The 23,653-nt window shown below is 36.4% G+C and overlaps 1 protein-coding gene across 1 annotated transcript; it reads right to left on the bottom strand.

Moving 5' to 3' along the window:
• Positions 1 to 651: 651 nt before the first annotated feature.
• Positions 652 to 22,093, bottom strand: LOC120627121 (synaptic vesicle glycoprotein 2A-like). The gene is made up of 10 exons (XM_039894978.1): positions 22,015 to 22,093; positions 15,571 to 15,729; positions 14,638 to 14,800; positions 8,894 to 9,015; positions 7,827 to 8,071; positions 5,880 to 6,028; positions 4,138 to 4,300; positions 2,845 to 3,128; positions 2,294 to 2,421; positions 652 to 811 (listed from the first exon to the last, which is right to left on the bottom strand). Exons 1-10 carry the CDS (start codon positions 22,064 to 22,066, stop codon positions 759 to 761), a joined length of 1,518 nt encoding a protein of 505 aa, XP_039750912.1. The 5' UTR covers positions 22,067 to 22,093; the 3' UTR covers positions 652 to 758.
• Positions 22,094 to 23,653: the final 1,560 nt, after the last annotated feature.

Genomic DNA, 23,653 nt, shown 5'->3' with positions numbered 1-23,653 from the left:
AAAGGAACCAAGCTTAATGTCGGGATAAAAAGTATCTTTTATTACTTCTAACACTTCCAAGAATATGTGTACAAAGTTTCATGAGGATTGGTTAAGTAGTTTTTGCGTGGAAGCGTAACAAACAAACTTACATTGACCTTTATAATATTAGTAGGGATAGGGATGCATTAAATAAAATATTTAATGAATTGCATAAAGCGTCAAAGGTTGTCTGGAAGAGATCGCTTTAGCGATAAGACGCCCCATTTTCTATTATTTTTCTTCCGTTTTATACGTGTTTACTTTGTATAAACTGTGTGTGTGTGAAATAAAGTTTTCAAACAAACATCAAACCCCTTATCATAACTAATATTATAAATGCGAAAGTGTCTACGTTTGTTTGTCCTTCCTTTATGCACTAACTAAGCAAACCAATCCACTAATATTTTGGCATAGAATTAGTTAAAAACACGGATACGTATCATAGGCTACTTTTAAGCCCAGAAAAACATACGGTTGCAACGGGATTCTTAAAGAACGTACTGTTCTTTAAGAAAAGCGGCTAACAGCTAATGGTAAAATAAAAACGACACTATATTATAATAATGATTTTTTATTTCCTTAAACATACAATACCTACATATACATAATGTACATAATAATAATTCCGTGGACATTAGTTCACTCTATTATAATAAAGTATAGTAATTATAGCTAATGTCTTATTAATACTAAAATCACAGATAATAACATAAGTTCTTTAACTAATACCTGTAAATTTAACGCCGTACTTCCTTGTCCGGTGGAAGGAACCAGGCCGCAATGACACTAGCTGAAAATAAATTACGAATAATTAATTCGTCACCATCAACCCATTAACGACCCAGTACACCGTGCCGTGCGCTGACGCTGTGTATGCCTTATCATAGGACAAAATTTTATAAGCGTTCGTTTAGCGTACGAGCTGTGGAATTGTAGAATTCGCTTCCATTGAGCATACGACGATCCAAGTCACTGGCGATATTTAAAAGAGCAGTTAAGGCCCATTATATTGTTAACGACTTTTAATAGTATGTATATACTTACTCATTTATTGTATGTTAAAGTATTTAATTCTGTAAGTGTTGTTATTATATATATTAGTTTATTTTTATATTTATTTATTTATTATATTATTTACTTTTTATCTATTTGTGCACACTAGTTTATGTATTAGCATGTAGTTATTTGCATGTATGTATTTTAATATTTGTACCACCAGCAGTCTATTCTCCTCTTCTTTTTTTTCCTGATTCTAAGGTTGCCTGGCAGAGATCGCTATTAAGCGATAAGGCCGCCTTTTGTATTACTACTTCTTTCGATGTTTCTGTTTTTGTTATATTTTAAATATGTTGTGGTATACAAATAAAGAGTTTAATAATAATACAGGGCACGGGTCTCCTCCGAGTGGATATAAACAGTCGGCTTACAAGAAATGGTCATAAATTAGTGACATCTGCATATCGTCTGCGAAAGGTGCAGGGTCATTTGTGGGATTGAGTATACGCTTTTACAATATGATTCCTAAGGTAATTTTGGACCTACCAATGCATAAGTTTAAAGAATGTGTTAAAACACATTTATTACAACGAGGTTATTATATAATTGAATTTCTTAATGACAAGGTTGCTTGGAAGCATCCGGCTCCGCTGTCATCTCTCACAAGATAGAAAAATGAATTTTAAAATGTAAAATTCTGATATTGGAAAAGTGCAACTGCTGAGTTTCTTCTCGGTAGAATCTCCCTTCCGAACCGGTGGTAGAGTCACTACAAACAGACAGACTTGACGTTTCAAAAGTGCTTATATTAGGCCTACATGAAATAAATGAATTTTGAATTTTTTTTTGAATTTTTGAGAAAGGGTTTAGGCCGCAGTCGACCAAGTTGGCCAAGTGCGGATTGGCAGACTTCACACGCCGTTGAGAACTTTCAGACATGCAGGTTTCCTCAAGATGTTTTCCTTCGCCCTTTAAAGCAAGTGATGTTTAACTTGCTTAATAAATACAGAAATTTCCAAATCACCCTAGCCGGATCGAACCTTTATCAGAGGTTATGTGGGACTCGTTTAACCAAACTGAAAACCACCACGGCATGCCCCTCTCGTCGGCTTTAGTAGACGTCCGGGGAACCCGTTGTATACTTCCCAGACGTCTGATAGTGACGGGTAGCTAGCCGGGGATCGAAACTTGACCACCACTTATAAGTCACATCGCTTACCACTGCGCCACTATCCGTAAACCTACGTGACGAACAAACAAATGATGATATACTAACTGAAAACAATGATCGACCACACGTAGAAAGTCGTGTGGCAGTGATAGAAGATGAGGTTTCCAACTATGTTGATCCCGACGAACGTACTCGATCTGGCCACCATGATGCTAAGGCAAGCTACCATACCCCTGTAAATAATAAGATAAATAAGTTGATTGTTTATAACAAAGAGGTTATATTATCTCAAAAATGCATATGCATATAAGAATGATAATTTTTTTAAATATACTACACACAACGTACACACACAACGTCATCTAGTCCCCAAAGTAAGTGTAGCTTTGGCACTAAGATGACTGCTGAATATTTTTATGAATAATATACATAAATAGTTGAATATGCAGATAAACACCCAGACACTGAAAATCATTCATGTTCATCACACAAACATTTTCCATTTGTGAGAATCGAGCCCACAGCCTTGGACTCAGAAATCAATCACGAATCGATTGAACAATCTTAGATAAGAGCAAACATTTCCATAAAGAGAAGTACAACAAAATTTATTAAGACATACCTAATAATAAACAAAGAAGTTAATTCACACTTACCTACAAGAAGTAGGGTATAAATCTACGAAATACGAGGCCAATATTCCCATGCCCAAATTAGTGCATGTGAATGCCATCAAGAAAAACACACTCGAAATGGGTTCCGGCATCAATCCCAGCAAAGCACCGCTAATAGTAGACATCAGTAGTATGGACAGCAATACAATTCTTCTCCATCTCATGAGGTAAGATATGACAAAGTTGAGGAAGGAGTAAATGCACTGTGCAGTCACTAGTGTGATAATCACATTGTTCTCGATGTAGCCGAGGCAGATTTCTGGTGTCTGAAACAAATGAATATAAAATTAGATAAACGAAATCTTAAAAAATAAAATAAAATAGCCTTTATTTTACTAACTAGTAATAAATTTACATAATATAATTTTTTTCTGATATAACATTTTAATAATTCTGTGATGTCTTTTACTGTGTAATTATTAGGTCTAATTGAAGGTACAAGTTGCCTCATTGGCATAGGTTTCTTCCAAGTTTTTCCAATGATCCCGATCCCTCCAGTCAGTCATCTTATGTGCCAATTTTCTGTGTAAAAACATCTCTCCACTTTTCTTTGCCAACCTTTTCTCCTTTTTTTGTCTCTTGGTATCCATTCAGTTAGACGTTTATCCTACTTGAATCATCCATTCTCCACTCCATACAATAGCATCCCTATCCCTATCCCTATCCCTATCCCTACTAATATTATAAATGTCAATGTAAGTTTGCTTGTTACGTTTTCACGCAAAAACTACTTAACCGATCCTCATGAAACTTTGTACACATATTTTTGGAAGTGTTACAAGTAATATAGGATACTTTTTATCCCGACATTAAGCTCGAATCCTTTGGGAGAGGGGATGAAAGTGTTTGACGATTTTACACCATAACTCCAACTAATTATAACCGATTTAAATAATTATTTTTGTACTATAGAGGTTATAATATGTGTTTAATTTTGCCCAAACTTTGTGTAGATCTGATGAATGTGGTTGGAGATAGAGGAATACTTGATTTTTTTTTAGAACTACAACTAAATTGAATGACACATCAAAAAACAAAATCAAACGCAGGCGAAGTCGCGGGCAATAGCTAGTAAATAATAAAAAACCAACAGGGGTCAAAACGACGTTGACTAATCTAAAAGTAAATCCTAATTTAAATATAATGCATTATGGTTATAAACGTTTAACTCCAAGGATCCGTGAAAAAAGGATTGGTGTCCGGATATATGCATAAATAGACAGCACATCTTTGAAAAAATGTTGACGATGACATAAGGTACATAGAAAAACTTACTATAGCAGTAGTATTCGAAGAAGACAACGTTGTGTTTAAAGCTACAGTTTCCTCCTTAGTGGATATCAAGGAGCAAATATCTCCAGCAGAAGCATTACTCTGGCTTAGAGCCACTCTCACCAGGTTCATGATATAAGGCAGCCACACTAGAAGACTGTTGTTCCTGGAAAACCAAAACAATATAATTGATATTAGGATTGAAAACAACACCTATTTTGGTAAAAAATAACTTATATTATTAGGTAATCTACCGTATTGGCCACTATTATAACAATATTGTGATATTAATTATCACAATATTGTTATAATAGTGGTCTAATGTTTAGATGAATAAATATCAAGAAATATGAAAAGAATATCTAGTAACTACCTTATTCGAAATTCAAAATTTCAGAACAGCTAATGTGTGGTGGACAGTTACGGCTTCTATTGGTTAACATTATTGGCAATTGGTAAAAGCGCACGTGCACAATTATTAGGCGTTCCTAATAAACTACGAGTAAATATGCAATCCAATAGAATAAAGTAAGAGAAAAATCATAAATGTATTTAATTTTTAATAAGGAGTTAATATGTAGATAACAGTGGCTTGCATAGAGGGTAATCGTATGCACTGGGTATGCAGATGATATAAAATGAAAGAAATCTCCAGTACGAGCTATAAATACTTAAGGGTAGGCTTTTTATAACTCTTACAATGCCTATCCTTAACTTTTTTATATATAATCTGCATACCCTGTGCATACCCTCTATGTACGCCACTGTGTAGATTGTAGGTGCTAATTGAAAATTAATATAAGATAATCCGTTATTTTTATTGCTTTTCAGATGTAAAAATTTTCTCATTGGTTTTGACACTAACGACCGTTTGTTGGACAATAGGTAAGTTGTTGGCCCGTTTAATAGTATATTGTGCAACTAGTGCGACAAGTTGTGACAAGGTCACTCAAGCGAATGACCGCACTCGCTTCTCTCGTGCGTTCAACTTCGCTTTCGTGGGCAATCGATGTCGCACTTGTTGCACATACTATTTTGTATTACTCATGCGGGGAAAGTAGTACGCTCGCTCTTGTGGTTGAAAAAGAACGAAGAGTTCTTTTTCAACCGCAACAGCGAGTGTCAAGATACTACTTTACCCGCATGAGTGATACAAAATAAGATCCCACATCTTATTTTAAACGGGCACTTTTTGACGACTCATATAGAGATCTGTTATCAGATGATTAATAATCAGCATCTTAACCTATTGACGTCGACTGTTGCATATAGGTCTTTGATTGTAGAGCTTCCAAAAGCAACGGTCCTCGGCAGCTTGTTTCCAGTATTGCCCAGTAATTTGTTTTACGTTGTCTGTACACCTCGTTGGGAAGAAGTGAGGATCAGAATCAGAAGGAACCGGTGACCCATTGTGTATGAGCTCGAGTTCGAATACCAGCATGCGTCTCTTACTTTTCTAAGTTACGTGCGTTTTAATTAATTAAAATATTTGCTTCAACGGTGAAGGAAAACATCGGGAAACCTGCATGCCTGAGAGTTCTAAATAATGTTCTCAAATTCAAATTCAAAGTGTATGGAGTCCACCAATCCGCACTGGGCCAGCGTGGTCGACTTAGACCTTTTAACTCTTTCTCTTTTTGGATGGAAACCCGTGCTCTGTAGTGGATCGGTAAAGGGTTGATGTGATGATGGTTCTGGTGGTATTTACGCAAAATAAAGTTCCGATAAATAAAAACCTGTCTCACGTGAAATACACGATGCATATGATGAAGTACAACTGCAATGTTCTCCAAAGCATCGGCGGCCGGAAGAGTGGGGCTCCCTGCTCATACAACGCACGGGTGAGCGAGCTTGGCTTCTTAGCCACTGCATCTTCTAGATATAATGAGGTAACCTGTTAAAAATATTGTTCTTTTGTTTGAATTCTTTATTGCCCACACAAAATAGACAAGTAACTGTATAGAAAGTGTCGATTCTTTTAGCGGAATTCCATGATGAAGACTTATTATTAATTTTAAATAATTCGCGGAAACTAGGAAAATCTGTACGTTGCATTTTATAATTTCCTAAATCTTTATACACACATATAAATGAATATTAATTTAACGCACACACGACATCAGGCGAGTCAGACGACATCAGGCGAGTCGCTGGGAGCCGAAAGAGACAAGCGGCCCAAGACCGTGGATTGTGGAAAAGACCTATATCCAGCAGTGGACGTCAATTGGTTGAAATGATGATGATGACATATATTAATTTCTGTCTGGTGGGACAGAAAAGGTGGGGCTTTGGCCGTGGCTAGCTACCACCGGTTCCGGTGTGATGTCGCGTAGAAACCGATTTTATTATATGAATACCATACTCCCTAATAGGTTACCCCGCTACCTTAAACTGCATCATCAATTACCACAAGGTCAGAATGCAGTCAAGGTCTAACTTGTAGTGGAATTAAAAGAAAACACCAAATAGATCTTCCGTTCTGTTCATAGATGTTGTATGTATGTATAGCTGCCATTACTTAGCAATTGTTTGTTTGTTTTGTTTTAAGTCTTTATTGCACACACACACATTTTATATAAATTAAACACAAATACAGAAGAAACATAAAATAATAAAAATAAAAAAGAGCGTGCAAAGGCGGTCTTATCACTAAAGCGATCTCTTCCAGACCTTTGACGTTAGGAAAAAAAATTAGCGTTTTGTTTGTTGGTTATTTAAAGACATTGAAAATGAAACGGGATTTTTAGTACCAGTGAAGCTATTCGTGATAAGAGAACTACGGCCATGATTATTTCTGCCGCTTAACAACATTGCATTAGACGGCCAATTGGCGCAGAGGGCAACGATCCTGCTTTCTGAGTCCAAGCCCGTGGGTTCGATTCCCACGACCCGACTGGAAAATTTTTGTGTGATGAATATGAATGTTTTTCAGTGTCTGTTGTTTATATGTATATTATAAATATTTACGTATATTATTTATCAAAATATTCATCAGTCATCTTAGTACTCATAACACAAGTTCGCTTACTTTGGGGCTAGATGGCGATGTGTGTTTTGTCGTAGTATATTTATTATTATTTTATTATACATATAGACACAAAACCAAGGTCGTGGGAATCGAACCCACGGCCTTGGACTCAGAAAGCAGGGTCGCTGCCCACTGCGCCATTCGGCCGTCATGCATGTATATTATAAGTATTTATGTATATTATTCATAAAAATATTCATCAGTCATCTTAGTACTCAACACAAGCTACGCTTACGGGGCTAGATGGCGATGTGTGGATTGTCGTAGAATATTTATTTATTTATTTATTGTTGTGTTCCGGTCTAGCGTAGTTTTTGGTGTAATTACAGGCACTTGAGGCTTAACACCTATGCCTCAAATTGATGGACACAGGGCGGCATGTAGCGTGACGTGCTCTAAGCATGCCCTGCGAATTAATACTCTGTTTTTGAGCGATGGTTTTCCACTTGCCGTCAGCCGGACCATAAGTTTGCTCCCCAAAATATGACTTTAAAAAATCGATGCACACATACAGTGGCGTGCACTGGGTTTCTTACCGGCAGGAAAATTGCATAAAATGGAAAAAATCCGGGCTATATTTCAATTTTAGGGTATGCAGTGCTTTTGTGCATGTATGAAGTGCACGCCAATGCACACACAAGCTAACCATTTTAATAAGTATTACCCCAAATTCCTCTTTAGTTCCTCGATTATTGATAGCGTGCATAGACTTCAGCACCTCCAAAGCCTCGTCATTCTTGCCACTGTTCGCCAGGAACTTGGGAGACTCGTGGAAGAAGCTGATGGCAATGCCTCCGATCCCCGAGGGTATCGCCAGTATCACGATGAGCAGACGCCAGGGTGTGAAGTTTATTCCAAGTAGAGGAATCTCTTGTTTGAACTGTAGTAAGAGAGTGGGGTATGTGACAACTGCAAATGAAAATTAATGATTTTAAACTAAGACTCGTGGTTTATCAACATTTCTTAAATACATTTGGACAAATAATACATAAAATTTGGATTTGTCGATATTTGGACCCAGTTGCATGGATCGTGGTCACGACGGGACTCTGAGACGGGACGGGACGGGACGGGAGAGACGGAGTGAGTTCCAAAAATATGATCGAGGTATGTGCCCGTTGAACTGTATTTAAGAAATGCAAATGAAAAATTCACTACTATAGTTTTTCTTTAATAAAAATGCCATAGAAACCTGTAACTAACTTAATTTATCTTCAAAGTCAAAGTCAAAGTCAAAGTCAAAAATATCTTTATTCAAGTAGGCCCACAGGTGGCACTTTTGATGCGTAAATAAGAATTACACGGTAGTGAGATGATGGCGATAACCACATTCGTAAACTTAAAACTAAAGCTACGAGGGTTCCAAACGCGTCCCGGTCTAAGAAGAAGCCCACAACAAACTTAGCCGGGTGTTTTTTTTTTTGTTATCACCATCTCACAATGCCATTTTAAATTATTAGAAGAGCAACCTGGTTAGAGCAATAATTTACACCCAAGCTTTTTTATCGTTTACGTAGTCCTTTATACTATAATAGGACTTTTCTATAAGCTTACATTTAATACAAACTTTGAACTTTTTAAGAGACATCTCCATCATCATCTCCATCTCCATCTTCATCATCATCATCAAACCATTAACAACCCACTCGGAATTCTCAAACATGCAAGGTTTCCTCACGATGTTTTCATTCACCATGATATTCAATTACATAAAAGCATTGGCTTACTCACGAGCTGCTATTCCTGGGGACAGTATCAGTAGGCAGGTTATCAGCAACATGTACTTGCTTCTCACTCTCTGGATGCACGACTCCCCCAGCAGGGTGTATGTCACGGAGTTAGCTGCACACGAACTGAAATGAAATAGAAGAGAAGCTACTCCTCCATCTTTGGAACTCTTTTGAAAAAGGGACAGGGACAGTAAAGAGAGAATGAAATAGAAGAGAAGTTACTCTTCCATCTTTGCAACTCTTTAGAAAAAGGCAAGGGACAGTAAAGAGAGAATGAAATAGAAGAGAAGTTACTCCTCCATCTTCGTAACTCTGATTAAAAAGGGAGTAGAAAACAGAGCTTTGTTGACCTCCCTGGCGCAGTGGTAACAAGAAACCACATCAACTAAGGTTGATATGAGTGTGTGTCAGTTTTCATTAACTAAGAGCTTGTACAGATAAGGCGTTTTACGAACGAGTTGCGTCGTCCGTTCCCGATCACGCGATCGTGACAAAAAAAAAACAACTTAGACCGCATCATTGCTTTACATCAGGCATGATAGTTATAAAGCGCAAGTCTCCCAAAAAAAAAAAAAATAAAAACGTTAACAATGACACCGTTGGCTCTCTTGAAACAACGGCTACGGGCAGCAAAAAAATAAGCACTACACGTTTGGATTTATACGAAGAGGAACAACTTTTTCAAGTTCGTGAGCACAATCGCCAAAGTATATCCTGTTAAAAACCGCCAGGCAACATTACGTCGGTGCTTTAAGCTGTGTAGTTTCGCCTGAGTAAGGGATTCGTTGCCGATGATTGGTTTACGTGAACTTAAGTAATCCCACGCAACTACGTAATTTGGGTTTGCCAGACAAGGACTACGATAGTGGATTCGACTCACGTTAAGGTGACGTTACGAATCAGGGGCTTCTTGTCCGACTGCAAAGAAGAAGTACAGAAAATAAGTTTGTGTGTCCTTGTGAAACATTGTCAGTATAGCGCGTGGAGGTTACTAAGGACGCCATAGTTCCGTCCAGTAAACGCGCGATAATTGCTACATAAGAAATAGGTATGCAAATGTTACAAATTATTAGATACATAAGGCAAAGTATAGTATATAAAAGTAGTTAAAAAACATTTATATGATATCCATATCATAAAGCTGTAATCACACTTCTGATATCTTTATCACATAGTATTGAATGACCAAAAGATTGTAAATTTCTTCTTCATTTCAGACATTTTTACCAAGGTTATGGAAACCAAAATACGTTTGTCTCGTCTGTATCCATGTGGTATCCCACAGATATCATCCTAGGAAAGTTGTGTGTAGAATCGCATATAAAACGCGCCATCTGGATGCAACTCAAATTGAAACACGCAACTCGCACGTAAAACGCTATATCTGGACAAGTTCTATGTAGTAACATATTTTTAAATTGCACGAATTTGATATCGCAAATTTAAGTTTATTAAGACTGATCACACAATTTGATTGTTCCGTCATGGCTCATAAAAATTAATTGTAATAAGATTGTTATGAAATATGCTGTTATTACACACGCAAGTATTTTAGCAATGGATAAATCGTCATCATCATCATATTAACCCAATAATGGTCTGCTACAGGGAACCGATCTCCTCCCTCTATGGTAAGGAGTCTGAGTGTACCTAAGTGTTTAGGACTTCACACGCGTTTCAAAAATTCAAAATTTAAAAAGAGAACATTATGGAGAATAATTTATTCACAAGAATGTAGGTCCATAGAGTTTTTATAATATTTAATAGAATCCAGTACATTCCATCAGGTATATGAATATTTGACAATATCAAAAGTATTGGATAGAAGCCTGCACGGTTAAGCTCAACGTTTTTAAATATTGGATAGAAGCAGGCGAACTTTGCGAAAATCCATAATATATTATTAAGCTTCAGCATTAAGGGTTGTCTGGAGGAGATCGCTTAAAGCGATAAGACCGCCTTTGCGCATTTTTATTTTTCTAGTATTAATGTTTTCGAAATATGTTATCTTTATACCTTAATTGTGTGCAATAAAGAATTTATCTATCTATCTATCTTAATTTGCTTTACTCCGCGAAAAGCAGGAGAATCTGTATGGTGTAATTTATAATTTACTTAACAATTATTCATTGAAAAGTCAACATCTCCTGAGGATGCTCCGGTTTCGAAGCGAAACGTGCGTAGAGGGTACATTGCCGAAGACCTGTATGGTGTGGAGTATACGGATTGAAGAAATTATAAATTACACCATACAGATTCTCCTGCTGCTGCGCGGAGTATAGCAAATTAAGCTTAATTTTCATAATTTTCTTTATATTTTAAAAAAATATACTACGACAATGCACACATCGCAACCTAGCCCCAAAGTAAGCATAGCTTGTGTTATGGGTACTAAGATGACTGATGAATATTTTTATGAATTATATATACATAAATACTTTGAAAATACATATAAACACCCAGACACTGAAAAACACTTATGCTCATCACACAAACATTTTCCAGTTGTGGGAATCGAACCCACGGCCTTGGACTCAGAAAGCAGGATCGCTGCCCACTGCGCCAGTCGGCCGTCAATTTTATATCAAAAATGTTACATTAAATTAATGAGGTACTTAACAATTTATTATAATTCAGTAGATAAATAATTTAATTATTAAAGACATCATTTAAATATTCTGCAATATCATAATAACATTTATTTAGCAATAATTCGTGTATGCAGATTCGCAGATTCGCTCGCTGCACTGATGACGTGAAGGTAACCTTTTTTAAAGCATTTTGCCAATGTTTTTACACGTGTCAGCTGTGGACAAGGTTTACCAAGCGAAGCTATAATGTGCTAAGGATACAATATAATAACGCTTTCGCATCCTAATGCAGCTGCCTCGTTTCTGTAGTGCTAAATCAATGTTCGCTGCAGCGAGGGTTCCCGATTTCTTTGCCATTCTCAGAACAAGAACGGCTTCCTTCTGGGAAAGACTTAGACGCACCACCAATACCATCCTTTGCACTTTAAATGAGGACTTTAAAAATCCGTTATTATTATTGTTATTATTGTACTATAAAACAAATCTATTCTATGGGACTATTGCCTGAAAATAAAGAATTATTATTATTTATTATTATTATGCGTTTTCTGAAAATATTAATACTACTTATGCTTATATACTTGTCAGGAAGCTTAAAAATAGCAATTGCCTCACAGGGAACGCTCAGGTTTTCAATTTTCCTTAGCGTTGAAGCAAGTGATATTTTTTTATTTAGAATGCACATAACTACATAAGACGACTGTTTTTTTTTCCATCTATTTATTTATACAGCTTATCGTAATATATGTTACTTTATTATATTTATATCGTAATTTTTTTTTTCATTTGTGTATTTCTTGTTGTTGTATTCGTACGTAGTTATTTGAATGTACATATGTTTATAATACTTTAACTTAACTTTTTTTTTCTCACTCTTGTTGCCTAATTCTAAGGTTGCCTGGAAGAGATCGCTTCTAAGCGATAAGGCCGCCTTTTGTATTCTTCTCTAGTCTTTATGTTTCCCTCTATTCGTCCTTTATTTTCATAACTGTGTAGCGGTGTACTAATAAAGAGTTTAAATAAATAATAAATAACTAAGAAAAGTTAGAGGTGCTTGCTGGGAATTCAACACGGCCCCCTGAAAGTCAAGCTGAACTCCCAAACACTGGGCTATCCCCGCTCCAATGGAGAAATACTGGACAATTAATGCGGGAATTCATTAATTTGACCCACATCGGGTGAACTACAATATACCTAATAATTAATTTGAATGAATGAAGAGTGTGATGATACTCATCAATTAACGGGTTCGCCCAAGATAGAACCTACAAAGATTCCATAGAATATACTTTCTAGAAGCTGCTTCATTCATAATGTCGCCATGAAGGACAAAGTAGCTGTCAACAACTGATTGGAAAGCAGTTAGCTAACTCTAGTGTGGAGCGTGTATACCCGTATTGAGAGAGTTGAGAATAATTAATTATAATGCAGTTAGTTCTCCTCTTTTTTTCCTAATTCTAAGGTTGCCTGGCAGAGATTGCTACTAAGCGATAAGGCCGCCTTTTTGGTAATAAATAAATATACTACGACAATACACACATCGCCATCTACCACCAAAGTAAGCGTAACTTGTGTTATGGGTACTAAGATGACTGTTAAATATTTTAATGAATAATATACATGAAACTTATAATATACAGATGAACACCCAGACACTGAAAAACATTAATGTTCATCACACAAACATCTTCCAGTTGTGGGAATCGAACCCACGGCCATAATCTCAGAAAGCAGGGTCGTTGCCTACTGCGCCAGTCGGCCGTCATTTTTCAAATAAAGAGTAATAATAATAAGTATGTAATCCGCCATTTGGGGCATCGTCACCCTGGGACGATTGACATCAAACATAAAGTAAAATATTTTTTTATAGAAATAGGCACATAGATGGCACTTTTGATGCGTTGATTACGTACAAAATGTGTACATAGTATTGAGTAGCGTAGGGACACATGCATAGCGCAACACGACTCCTGTTGCTGATACAGCGAGTCGCCCCGCGACCGTTTATTTTAATAGGAAAATTTTATATTTTACAAGAGAGTTGCAATCGGTACTCTGCGCTGTACACATGGCGAACACGCAGATTAATTAGAGTTAAAACAAGGGAAGTGACTTCTTTATTACCCCATACACGAGCTCCTAAAAGTAGTAATGGCGATAATACATTCGTAAACTTAAAACTAAAGCTACGAGGGTTCTAAACGCACCCTGGTCTAAGTAGAAGCCCACAACAAACTAAGCCGGTTGTTCTTTTTGTTATCACCATTGTATATTGCCATTTGAAAAAAATGAGAAGTAACCTGGTTAGAGCAACAGTTCACACCCTTTGAATTTTTTAAGGTTCATCTCCATGATATAAACCGGTAATTTATTGTAAAATTGTATACAATTTCCTTTAAATAAATTGCTTATTTTGTGTAGTCTAGTGTTTTGCACTGCAAGTTTATATTTGCTGCTAACGTTCAAATTATTGCAGTCACATTTTCTCTTAAATTTAGATATATTTTTGCCATCATAAAATACCTAAAACACTCAGCACTAATTGACCTTTTAAACAAAATAAAACAAAATCAAAATCGGATCATCCGTTCGGCCGCTACACCACTGACAGACACAAACACGTCGAATTTATAACGGCCGTCGTTTCTGCGTCGGCTATAAACAAACATTATGTTACCTGTGCAAAATAAAACAAAATTTGTATAAATTTATGTGTTATGTTTAAGTACTTTTGATTTTGTTTTCTTTTTCTTTTATGACAAATAAAGCTTTTTTCCTTTTTCTTTTTTACAAACAGCTTCTGCGGAAGTAAATAAAAAACGGATACAAAAGAAGACGAAGGACAACATTAGTTGTAGAAAAAACTACACTAATAATAGAAAAAAGGTATTTAATGCATTGAAAGTTTTATTATAACGCATTATCTAGCTATCTCATTATCGGACCACCAAGTTACACTGAACATTTTGAGATTTTCGTACAATTGAATCACCGGAATGAGCTCGCAGACTTTGACAATTGAAAGTGTACACCGTCAAACCTTATAGCTAACTTCAGGGTGTCGGTTTTTCGTGACGGCGTGCGCGCGCATCGTGGAAATTCACTCTCATCATTTTTCCCTAACGCGCCAAAAGAAACTTCAAAAAAGACTTACAAGCAGACGGAGAAGAACTTTATGAGGCCCAGCAGTAACCAGTTGGTGGCAATACTCGACAGACAGGAGAGCACGAATGCGCCTTGCATGGAGACCAGCAGAGAGAACCGGCGGCCGCGCGTGTCTGAGATGTAGCCCCAGATGTAGGACACTAAGAGGATCCCTGGAAACAAATTTTACAAGCCTAAAGTCCATCGCTCAGTCTAATCAACATAATTCCAAGACCGCTTCAACAATGGTTCATCTCGAACCTTCGATACACGATTTCAAGTCAACGAGTTTTTTCATTCCAGTCCTGATTAGCTCTGCAATCTCACTTGGGAAGTGATGATACTCTTTTACGCCCGAAATTCAAATTCAAATTTAAAATTCTAATTCGAAATTAAAATTAATTTTATTTTTATTGATGTAGCACTATCACAGCCACTTATGAAGCGTTCATACATACATGTTTAAATTAATAATCAATCGATTAAGATACCTTTACTTGTCAGATTGTGAGTTATGCTGACCTTTTTTCTTAACTAACCTGTCGATAAGCTTATCATAACTAAATTCAAACTGCCTATAGAATGAATATTAAATTCAAACTGCCTATAGAATGAATATTAAATTCAAACTGCCTATAGAATGAATATTAAATTCGGGCGTAAGATGGCAGCTTATAACCTATTAGGGATATGGAACTTATATTAAACTCATATCCTCAAGCAGTTTCTACGCGACATGATACTTGAACTCTACATTAGGATAAGCCACGGCTGAAGCCACCAGACCAGACCAGAGAAAATTCAGATACTAAAAATTCCATGCCGGGATTTGAACCCGGGACCTCCAAACCACAGCGGTCACAGCTGCGCTCGTGAGGTCATCACTAACTTTAGCGAGGCCACGAAAGATTTTCATAATTGTTCTCCATTGTTTCAAGGTTACCGATATAAGGCAGTGAAGTGAGGATCCCCTTCTGGGAGACGGTGATGTTGAGGTCGCAGGCTGCTGCCACCACCAGGCCGAAGCCGAATAGATCCACGCCGATCGCCAGCAGGATCAGACCACTCGTCAGGACCAGTAGCACATTGTACAAACCGTTTCCTGGCAACAAAATCGAGTTTCAAAGTCAAAGTCCAATATTTCTCTATACAAGTATGCATGCACATAGATGGCAATTTTGATGCATTTTTATAATTTTTATTAGTGTTTTTACCTACACTTGGAGGAATTATCAATTTAATAAATTTAAAATGCATATAAAAAATTTCGGAACCGACAGGATTTGAACCTGCGACTCTCGTGCAATCGCGGCTTGAGCGCTTTCACCAATTAAGCTACGGCTCTCCTACCGTTGATGCCGAAATTAGTATATGCCTTTCACATCAGTCTTATAGCGACTGTAGCGTCATCTAGTAGGAAACGTTGCAGTTTCGATCTACTCTTTCAAAGGTCCATATTACAATGAGACACGTTTGAAACAAGAGATGACACATTGCTTTTTTTATATTTTTATAATTTGTATTAGTGTTTTTACCTACACTTGAAATTAATAGATTTAAAAATTTTTATAAATTTTTATATGCATTTTAAATTTATTAAATTTTGATGCATTCATTAGATACAAAATATTTACATAGGTGTGATGGCGCTAACTACATTCAAAAAAGTTAAACTACGGCTACGAGGGAACAATTACCCGGGGAAAGGATAAAAATGTACCTTATCCCACAGCTTTATCAACTCTCAGAGCACTGGCGTACAACTGGAAATAATATCCCAATAATATAACTTCTCCTATTCCCTGTTCCCGTGCTTTATCAGGTAGACACGTTAACGATGTTATTTTACACGATGGCTCATACTAATGACTTTTTCGCCATCAGAAGAAATTGAATAGCATCCTTGATGAAAATAACGCAGTACGGCTTTCTGAAAGCACTAATAAATCGATACGACTCTCCAATTTATAAGTTTTATGTTAAACTCCACGTAGGGCTACCTGGACGCGGATTTTCAATTTGTTACTTTTTTTTTCTTATATTGCATATTAATATTTAATGTAAGTTTTTTTTATTATTTAGTTTAGTTTTTAATTATTCTATTTATATTATAGTGTAGTGCGTAGTGGTCATAGATACCAAATAAATAAATAAATAAATAAAATAAATAAATAATGTTAATTATATCCCCCGTCAGGGGAAATCATTTTTGTCTTCTGTCGTGGCCTAGGGAATGTTGGATATAAGGTATTAATAAACAATCCCTGCCTGCTGTAGGATGCTCGCCACGAGACTGTTATATCTATCCATTATCTTTTTTTTTATTCCACTAAAAGTTAGATATCCACGGGATACACTTTGTATATCAAAAGGTTTTTCGTTAGCACGGCAGATTTAACTTTCAGTGGAGGAATTTTAATTTATAAATAACCCCGTGAGTTTCGGTTCGGCCTAGACAAACGGTTCAGGTTTTGCTACAATAAGAAGCCCTTAAAACTGCTCTAACTGTTCGAGAAAGGCTCGTCACAATTTATCGTGCCATGCCGAAGATTAACTTCGGTAAAAAGTCATAAAACGATTTATAAAGCATATCTTTTGGTTAAAATAAAAGAGGTAGATACTTTAATAGCATTTACTTTAGATATTAGATAATATATAAATATCCATTAATATTTATATATAGTTATTTTTTATTTTGAAACACGTATTTAAATTTTGTAGTGCAGTAAAAAATGTCTTTTATATAACTTATTTTATATCTTATATAAGTTTTTTACATGTAAAGATTAAATCATTCATCATTAGATTATGTGTGATAAAATTATTTGAATAAGCGTAATAATAATGTATTCAAATGATTACAAAAAGAAAAATCCAGTAGATACTGATATAACTTTTAAAGCAATGTAATTATGTTTTATTTTATTTATTCAACATTGATACGAATGGCCAATACTTAGTATATCGACTTTGACGGCCGACTGGCGCTGTGGGCAGCGACCCTGCTTTCTGAGTCCAAGGCCATGGGTTCGATTCCCACTACTGGAAAATGTTGGTGTGATGAGCATGAATGTTTTTCAGTGTCTGTTTGTTTATATGTATAATCTAAGTATTTATGTATATTATTCACAAAAATAAATATTCATCAGTTATCTTAGTACCCATAACACAAGCTACGCTTACTTTGGGGCTAGATGGCGATGTGTGTATTGTCTTAGTATATTTATTTATTTATTTATTTATTATCAAAGAGGATTTCAAGAAAGGTGTAGAAACATTCGAGATGTGGGCCTGTCGAAGCATGCTAAAAATCTGCTGGACTGCGACGAGAACATGCGATGAGTTGACTGTCGCAAGTGGAAGTCTTGGATGCAAAACATCAGAGTGGACTGAAATCGCAAGTGCCGCCCAGCTCTAGCTATATGAGTCTCCCTACTGTCTGAGGAGGGGGTCAAGGTGTCCTGATCCCCTCCTCCTTAGCGTAGTAGCCCTGGCAATCGGTTGGGGCGGTTGGTAGACGTCTGGGAAGTATACAACGGGTTCCCCGGACGTCCAATAAAGTCAACGAGAGGGACATGCCCTGGTGGTTTTTAGTTCGGGTGAACGAGTCCCACATAACCTCTTTCCTGCCCAAAAGGACAAAGGTAGCCATAAAGCTTTTCCACCACGACAAAAAAAAATAAGTGCCGCCCAGCTATTTAGCCTCGCAAGAGACGAGGCGAAGTATAAAAAACGGACTGCCACCCTTCACTAGTTGAAGAGGCACTAAAGAAGATATATTTTGTCACTCGCTCGAAATTATAACCCTTAATATAATATTGAGTGGATCACCACTGCCCAGACCAGTGGGTAGGTGCTCGACTTCGCGTTCGGGGGGCCGAGTTCGAATCCCAGCACGCACCTCTAACTTTGCAAAGTTATATGTGTTTTAAGTTATTAAAATATAACTTAAATCGTGAGGAAACCTGCATGCCTGAGAGTTCTCCGTAATGCACCAGCGTGGTGGATTACGGCCTTCACTCCTCATTGTGGGGGGAGACCCGATAAATATAATAATGCTTAAACGATGGTATAAACTACGTTCTTAACTTAAAGTTTACGAAGTTTGTTAAAAAATAAAGTATTGAACTATTTTCGCTTGGCAATACTTCAATACTTCAATCGGCAAATAAACATATCTGCATCGTATGCAGATATGTTGGTTTGCCGATTGTGGCACTAGTTTACGCCCGGCGTTTCCTTTGTTTATGTAAAACATAACAACACTAGCTGTTTCACATAACGTTGTTTACGCGTTGGATTATATTTTTGTCCGTTTGTAGGATGGCTATGTGTTTTTCTGGTGTACTGAGAAAGATTTCCTTTTTTATTTCAAACCAGGCGGAGAACATTTGTATGAAATTTTTCAAAAAAAATTCCAAAGCTTGTAAAGTGTAAAATGATGTAGAAAAAGAGCAATCTGCTGAGTTTCTTGCCGGCTCTTCTCAGTAGAGTCTGCCTTCTGAACCAGTGGTAGAGCCACTACAGACTGATTTGACGATTCAAAAGTGTTTTTAAACTAGGCCTACTTGAAATAAATGAGTTTTTTTTAAATTTTGAAACTCAGTATTTGGGTTCTTGGTTGAAAAAAGAAACAAGTGATAAACGGCTTTTGAAAATATTATTCCCAATGATGAGTCATTTTTTTAAGTTATGGCATTCGGTTACAAATAAAGAAACTCGTGTTTTACAGTTCTGTTATAATTCTGCCATCGAAGATAATAAGGGATAAAGTTTGTTCCGAATTAAACGGTAAAATTAGGGGTTAAATTTCATAGAAAAGTATTTCATTTTTTAAGTTAAATCCTTACATTTGGTAGGTTTAAAGTCAAAGTCAAATGTTTCTGCTTTTTTTTTATTGATTTGGGGATCGGAATTGGCTCAGCAGGAGCGATATCAGAAACTGTAGACAAAACTGCTGGCATCCGCTTATATATTCACAAGTTAAGTAAATACTACAGAAGGTAGGCTGTTAAACATGTGTTATTTACTTTAAAAATTGCTCATGATAAAGAAAATACAATTAAACGGGTATTGTTTTCGCAATTAATTTCCATAGAAATTAAACAATAATACAAATTATTACTATAAAATAATCATCTTATATTTCGCTTGGCGAAAACATCGTCACAAAATGTTTTATTTATACGTCTTATATCTTTAAAGTTTAAACGAGCAATTCTTGTATTTATATATATATATCTTAATATATATAATTCTCCTGTCACGATGTTTGTCCGCGATGGACTCCTAAACTACTTAACCGATTTAAAATTAAATTGGCTCACCGTGAGCGGTCTGGTCCAACTTAAGAGATAGGATAGCTTAGATCTTTAATTATAGTCACAATTTTATTTTATTGCAAATTATTTGTCTATAATAAATTGGCAGTCACATGTTATATATATATACTACTATACTCATTTAAAAAGCTTAGCGATACTGAATACTTTAAAAACAAAATCAAACGCAGACGAAGTCGCGGGCAACAGCTAGTATATATATATATATATATATATATATATATATACTTATATATAAGACGTATATATATAATAGGAATCTCGGAATCGGCTCCAACGATTTTCACGAAATTTAGTATACAGGGTGTTTTGGGGGCGATAAATCGTTCTAGCTAGGATTTATTTTTACAAAATGACATTTGTTCCGACACCGATTCGGTACAGACGAAGTTGCACGGGTCAGCTAATAATATTATAAAGCTGAGAAATATGTTTCATTTAACGCGCTAATCTCGGGTTTACTGGTTCGAATTGGTTTTTGGAGTTTACTCCTTAAGAATCGATTTTCATATATAAGGCGCCCGGTATGAGAAAAATGTGAGGAGTAAAATCTACTGATGAATGACCTCGTTATGTTTTCGCTTTGCGACGTTGCATGCCCGGCAACTGTGATGCACAAACATGCAACGTCGCTTTCGTTTAACTATTTTTCCTATTTTAGTTACCAAGGAAACCGAATATTATCTAGGTAAAGAAACAAACACATAAATATATGGGACAGAGTGAGATAGAAAACATTAATAATTTTTTTTTCCTATTCTTGTTACCATGGAGACTAAATATATACAGCTAAAATAATATAGCTAAAATATATCCAGCCTATGAAACTCCACAATAACGTAGCTTTGTATTGGTGAAATAATTTTGAAAATCGGTTCTGTAGATCCAGAGATTACCTCTTCCAACGTCACAAACTCACAAACGTTACCTCTTTATAATATTAGTATAGATTATAGCATTAAATTATATTATATATATTGTTATGGATGTATACGCTGATGTATAATTCTGGTGTATATTATTGTAAAGTTATATAATCTGTTTAATAGTTTTGCGTGAAAGAATAACGAACATCCATATATCCTCACAAACTTTTACGTTTTTAATATAAGTAGAAAGTAGAAAATGAGCTCTTTGGCATAGTGGGTCTTTCGTTCGATCCCCGAGTCGTGCCAGAAAATGTACGTATGACAAAAATCGTTGAAGCCCACAAGCCCATATTGAAGCAGCGTGCTGGGTGTATTGCTTAAAATTCTCTCTCCTATTGGAGAGATGGAAGGCTTTGCTTAGCTGTGGGGCATTAAAAAGCTTAGGATGGTCATGAGGAAATTAGTAATATATAGAAGCACACGAGGATAAAGTCGCGGGTTTATCTTCTGTCATACAAAACAAAGGTAAAACGACAAAACCACAAACACAAAACTACTAGGAAACAAAAAAAGAATACGAATCAAGAAAAAGACAATAGCAAATTAATGTTCCTTTGTCAACACACATACGCTGCAACAAACCATTTACCGCACTGCCAACATGGGTAATAATGACACCATTATGCTACCGAACAGAACGCTATAATGCATATTATAATATTACAAACATTATTGTATAAAAAAGATTTTTTTTATGCCTGTATTATATTTAAGAGTTAGAAGAGTTTACAGCTCTGTAAACTCTATTGTTTGATTTTAGAGTCAAGAGAGTCTCGTATGATCCGAATGCGAAAAATATCTAATTGTTTCCTGTATCTAATGGTTTAAAGGAATTCCCAATATTCTGACTTATATGCAATGCAAATATGCTTTCTCACGTCAATATGTCGTAACTAGACCCAGCCACTCTGTTTTTATTTAGAATCACGTTCAATTGAGAATTTTAGAAAATTAAAAAGTATACAAAAACACTTTCGTATAAATATTTCAGCGTAATGAAAAAAAATCAAGTAATTCCATTGTCTGGTTTTTGAGTTTCGCGGACACAAACACACGGAAGGTACATTTTTGTTTTCGTAGATAACTATGAATTAAAGATAATTATGAACACTGTACCAGTTTTTTCCAGTGCGTCCTCGAATGGCGTCGATTCAACTTTTTCAGCCATGGCGGTTGCGCGGCCGTTTCTTTGACAAATGTGCGGCGACTGAATGAAAGCTGCTGAAGCGTTTTCAAAGTCACGGTAGGCGTGACGTACAGTGGGGCTAATAAACGACGCGGTGCGAACGCGCGCATACAGGAATACGAGATTACGTCAATGCACAGTCACCTGACAACTGTGTCGAGATCATCTGCACTGCTGTTAAGCTTCTAATTATTAAACGTGACTCGTGCTAACGCATATTTCATAATCAAATAGGTATATGAATTACAAATTGTTGCCTTCATTTATTACGAGTTTTACAAAAACCGTGGGAACCGCATGTTTTCCTGGGATAAAATATTTTTTATTCCAACAGTTGAAAGGATCCTTTCAACTAACTCTATGCCAAAAATCAAGTTGATTAGTTTCTTAGTTCGGGCTTGAAGGCAAGCTTCTGCCATCTGAGATCACTTAAAACTGGGATTGCTGTCAGGGGCTAACTTAACAAAATACAAAAACTGTTGCTGTAGCTGTAACTTTGGCTACACCCTACAACATACGTCTTGTAATGGTGCATGCGTTTAGCGGAATAGAACATCATCATAATCGGTTTTTAACTTTTTGCGGAAAAAAATTGAATACTTGAGTATATAACGTAGCGTGTTTACATTTCAGTGTACGTCTAGCCCCATGTCAAATCTAACATTTCAGTGAAAACTCGACGGTTGACGTAACATGCAAACAAACAAAGTTTTCCCTCGCACGACATCTATTACCGCATCGAAGCGTTATTTGACAAAACCAAAGGTACTTTCCCAGCAATGTATAATACAACAAAGGGTAAAGATATAATGTAGAGCGTGGCATTCAGCCAAAAAGGAACTAAATCGAAGATGCAAGGCCAATGAAAACGGCGCGCGTTGTACACAAAAACATTATAACGTCATTACAAAAGTTCAAGATGGCTCCGCGCGAAGTTCACACCGTTGGCAAGGGCCAGATCGTAAATAGCGAGATTTTAGAATGACCTATTTGGTGCTATTTTTTTTATACACGCGATTGTGTGTATCTAATAATATCTTAAGAGCTCTGACAGACGTGTCGGCGATTCTTGACGGGAGAGCTGACGTCATCCAAGACTACGGCTTGGCTTGGTCACCAAGATCATGATCATCATCGTCAGCCTATTGATATCCTGCTGGGCTGCCTCACAACGGCACAACACACACACACAACATCCAATAAAAGCTAGCAACTAGCTAACTTCTAGGTCCGACTCGGGAATCGACCCGGCTCGGATCGCGTTCCGTAGTTTAACTTTGCTAACGACTAAACTGTCGAGGCATATCACAGTCTTAAAATCTAGCAAGTATAGGAAGTCTTGGTTTTAATTAATTTGAATTGGGGCACTTATAATTTTAAATTTTAATTATTGTTCTCAAACATTTTTTTTTTGTTGTAATTGTTTAGTTGAGTTTTCTTGGTTTTACGGAAATATATCAATACCAAAAATGCATACCATGCTTATTTCTGCCGCTAAACATCATTGTTATACTTACGTACGTGATTTGATAGCACTGCTTAGGAGGATGTCAAGAGTAGCTTTAGGCC

This window comes from Pararge aegeria, chromosome 10, assembly GCF_905163445.1.
Source record: "Pararge aegeria chromosome 10, ilParAegt1.1, whole genome shotgun sequence".
NCBI lineage: Eukaryota > Metazoa > Arthropoda > Insecta > Lepidoptera > Nymphalidae > Pararge > Pararge aegeria.
This window is presented reverse-complemented; position numbering and strand designations above follow the sequence as displayed.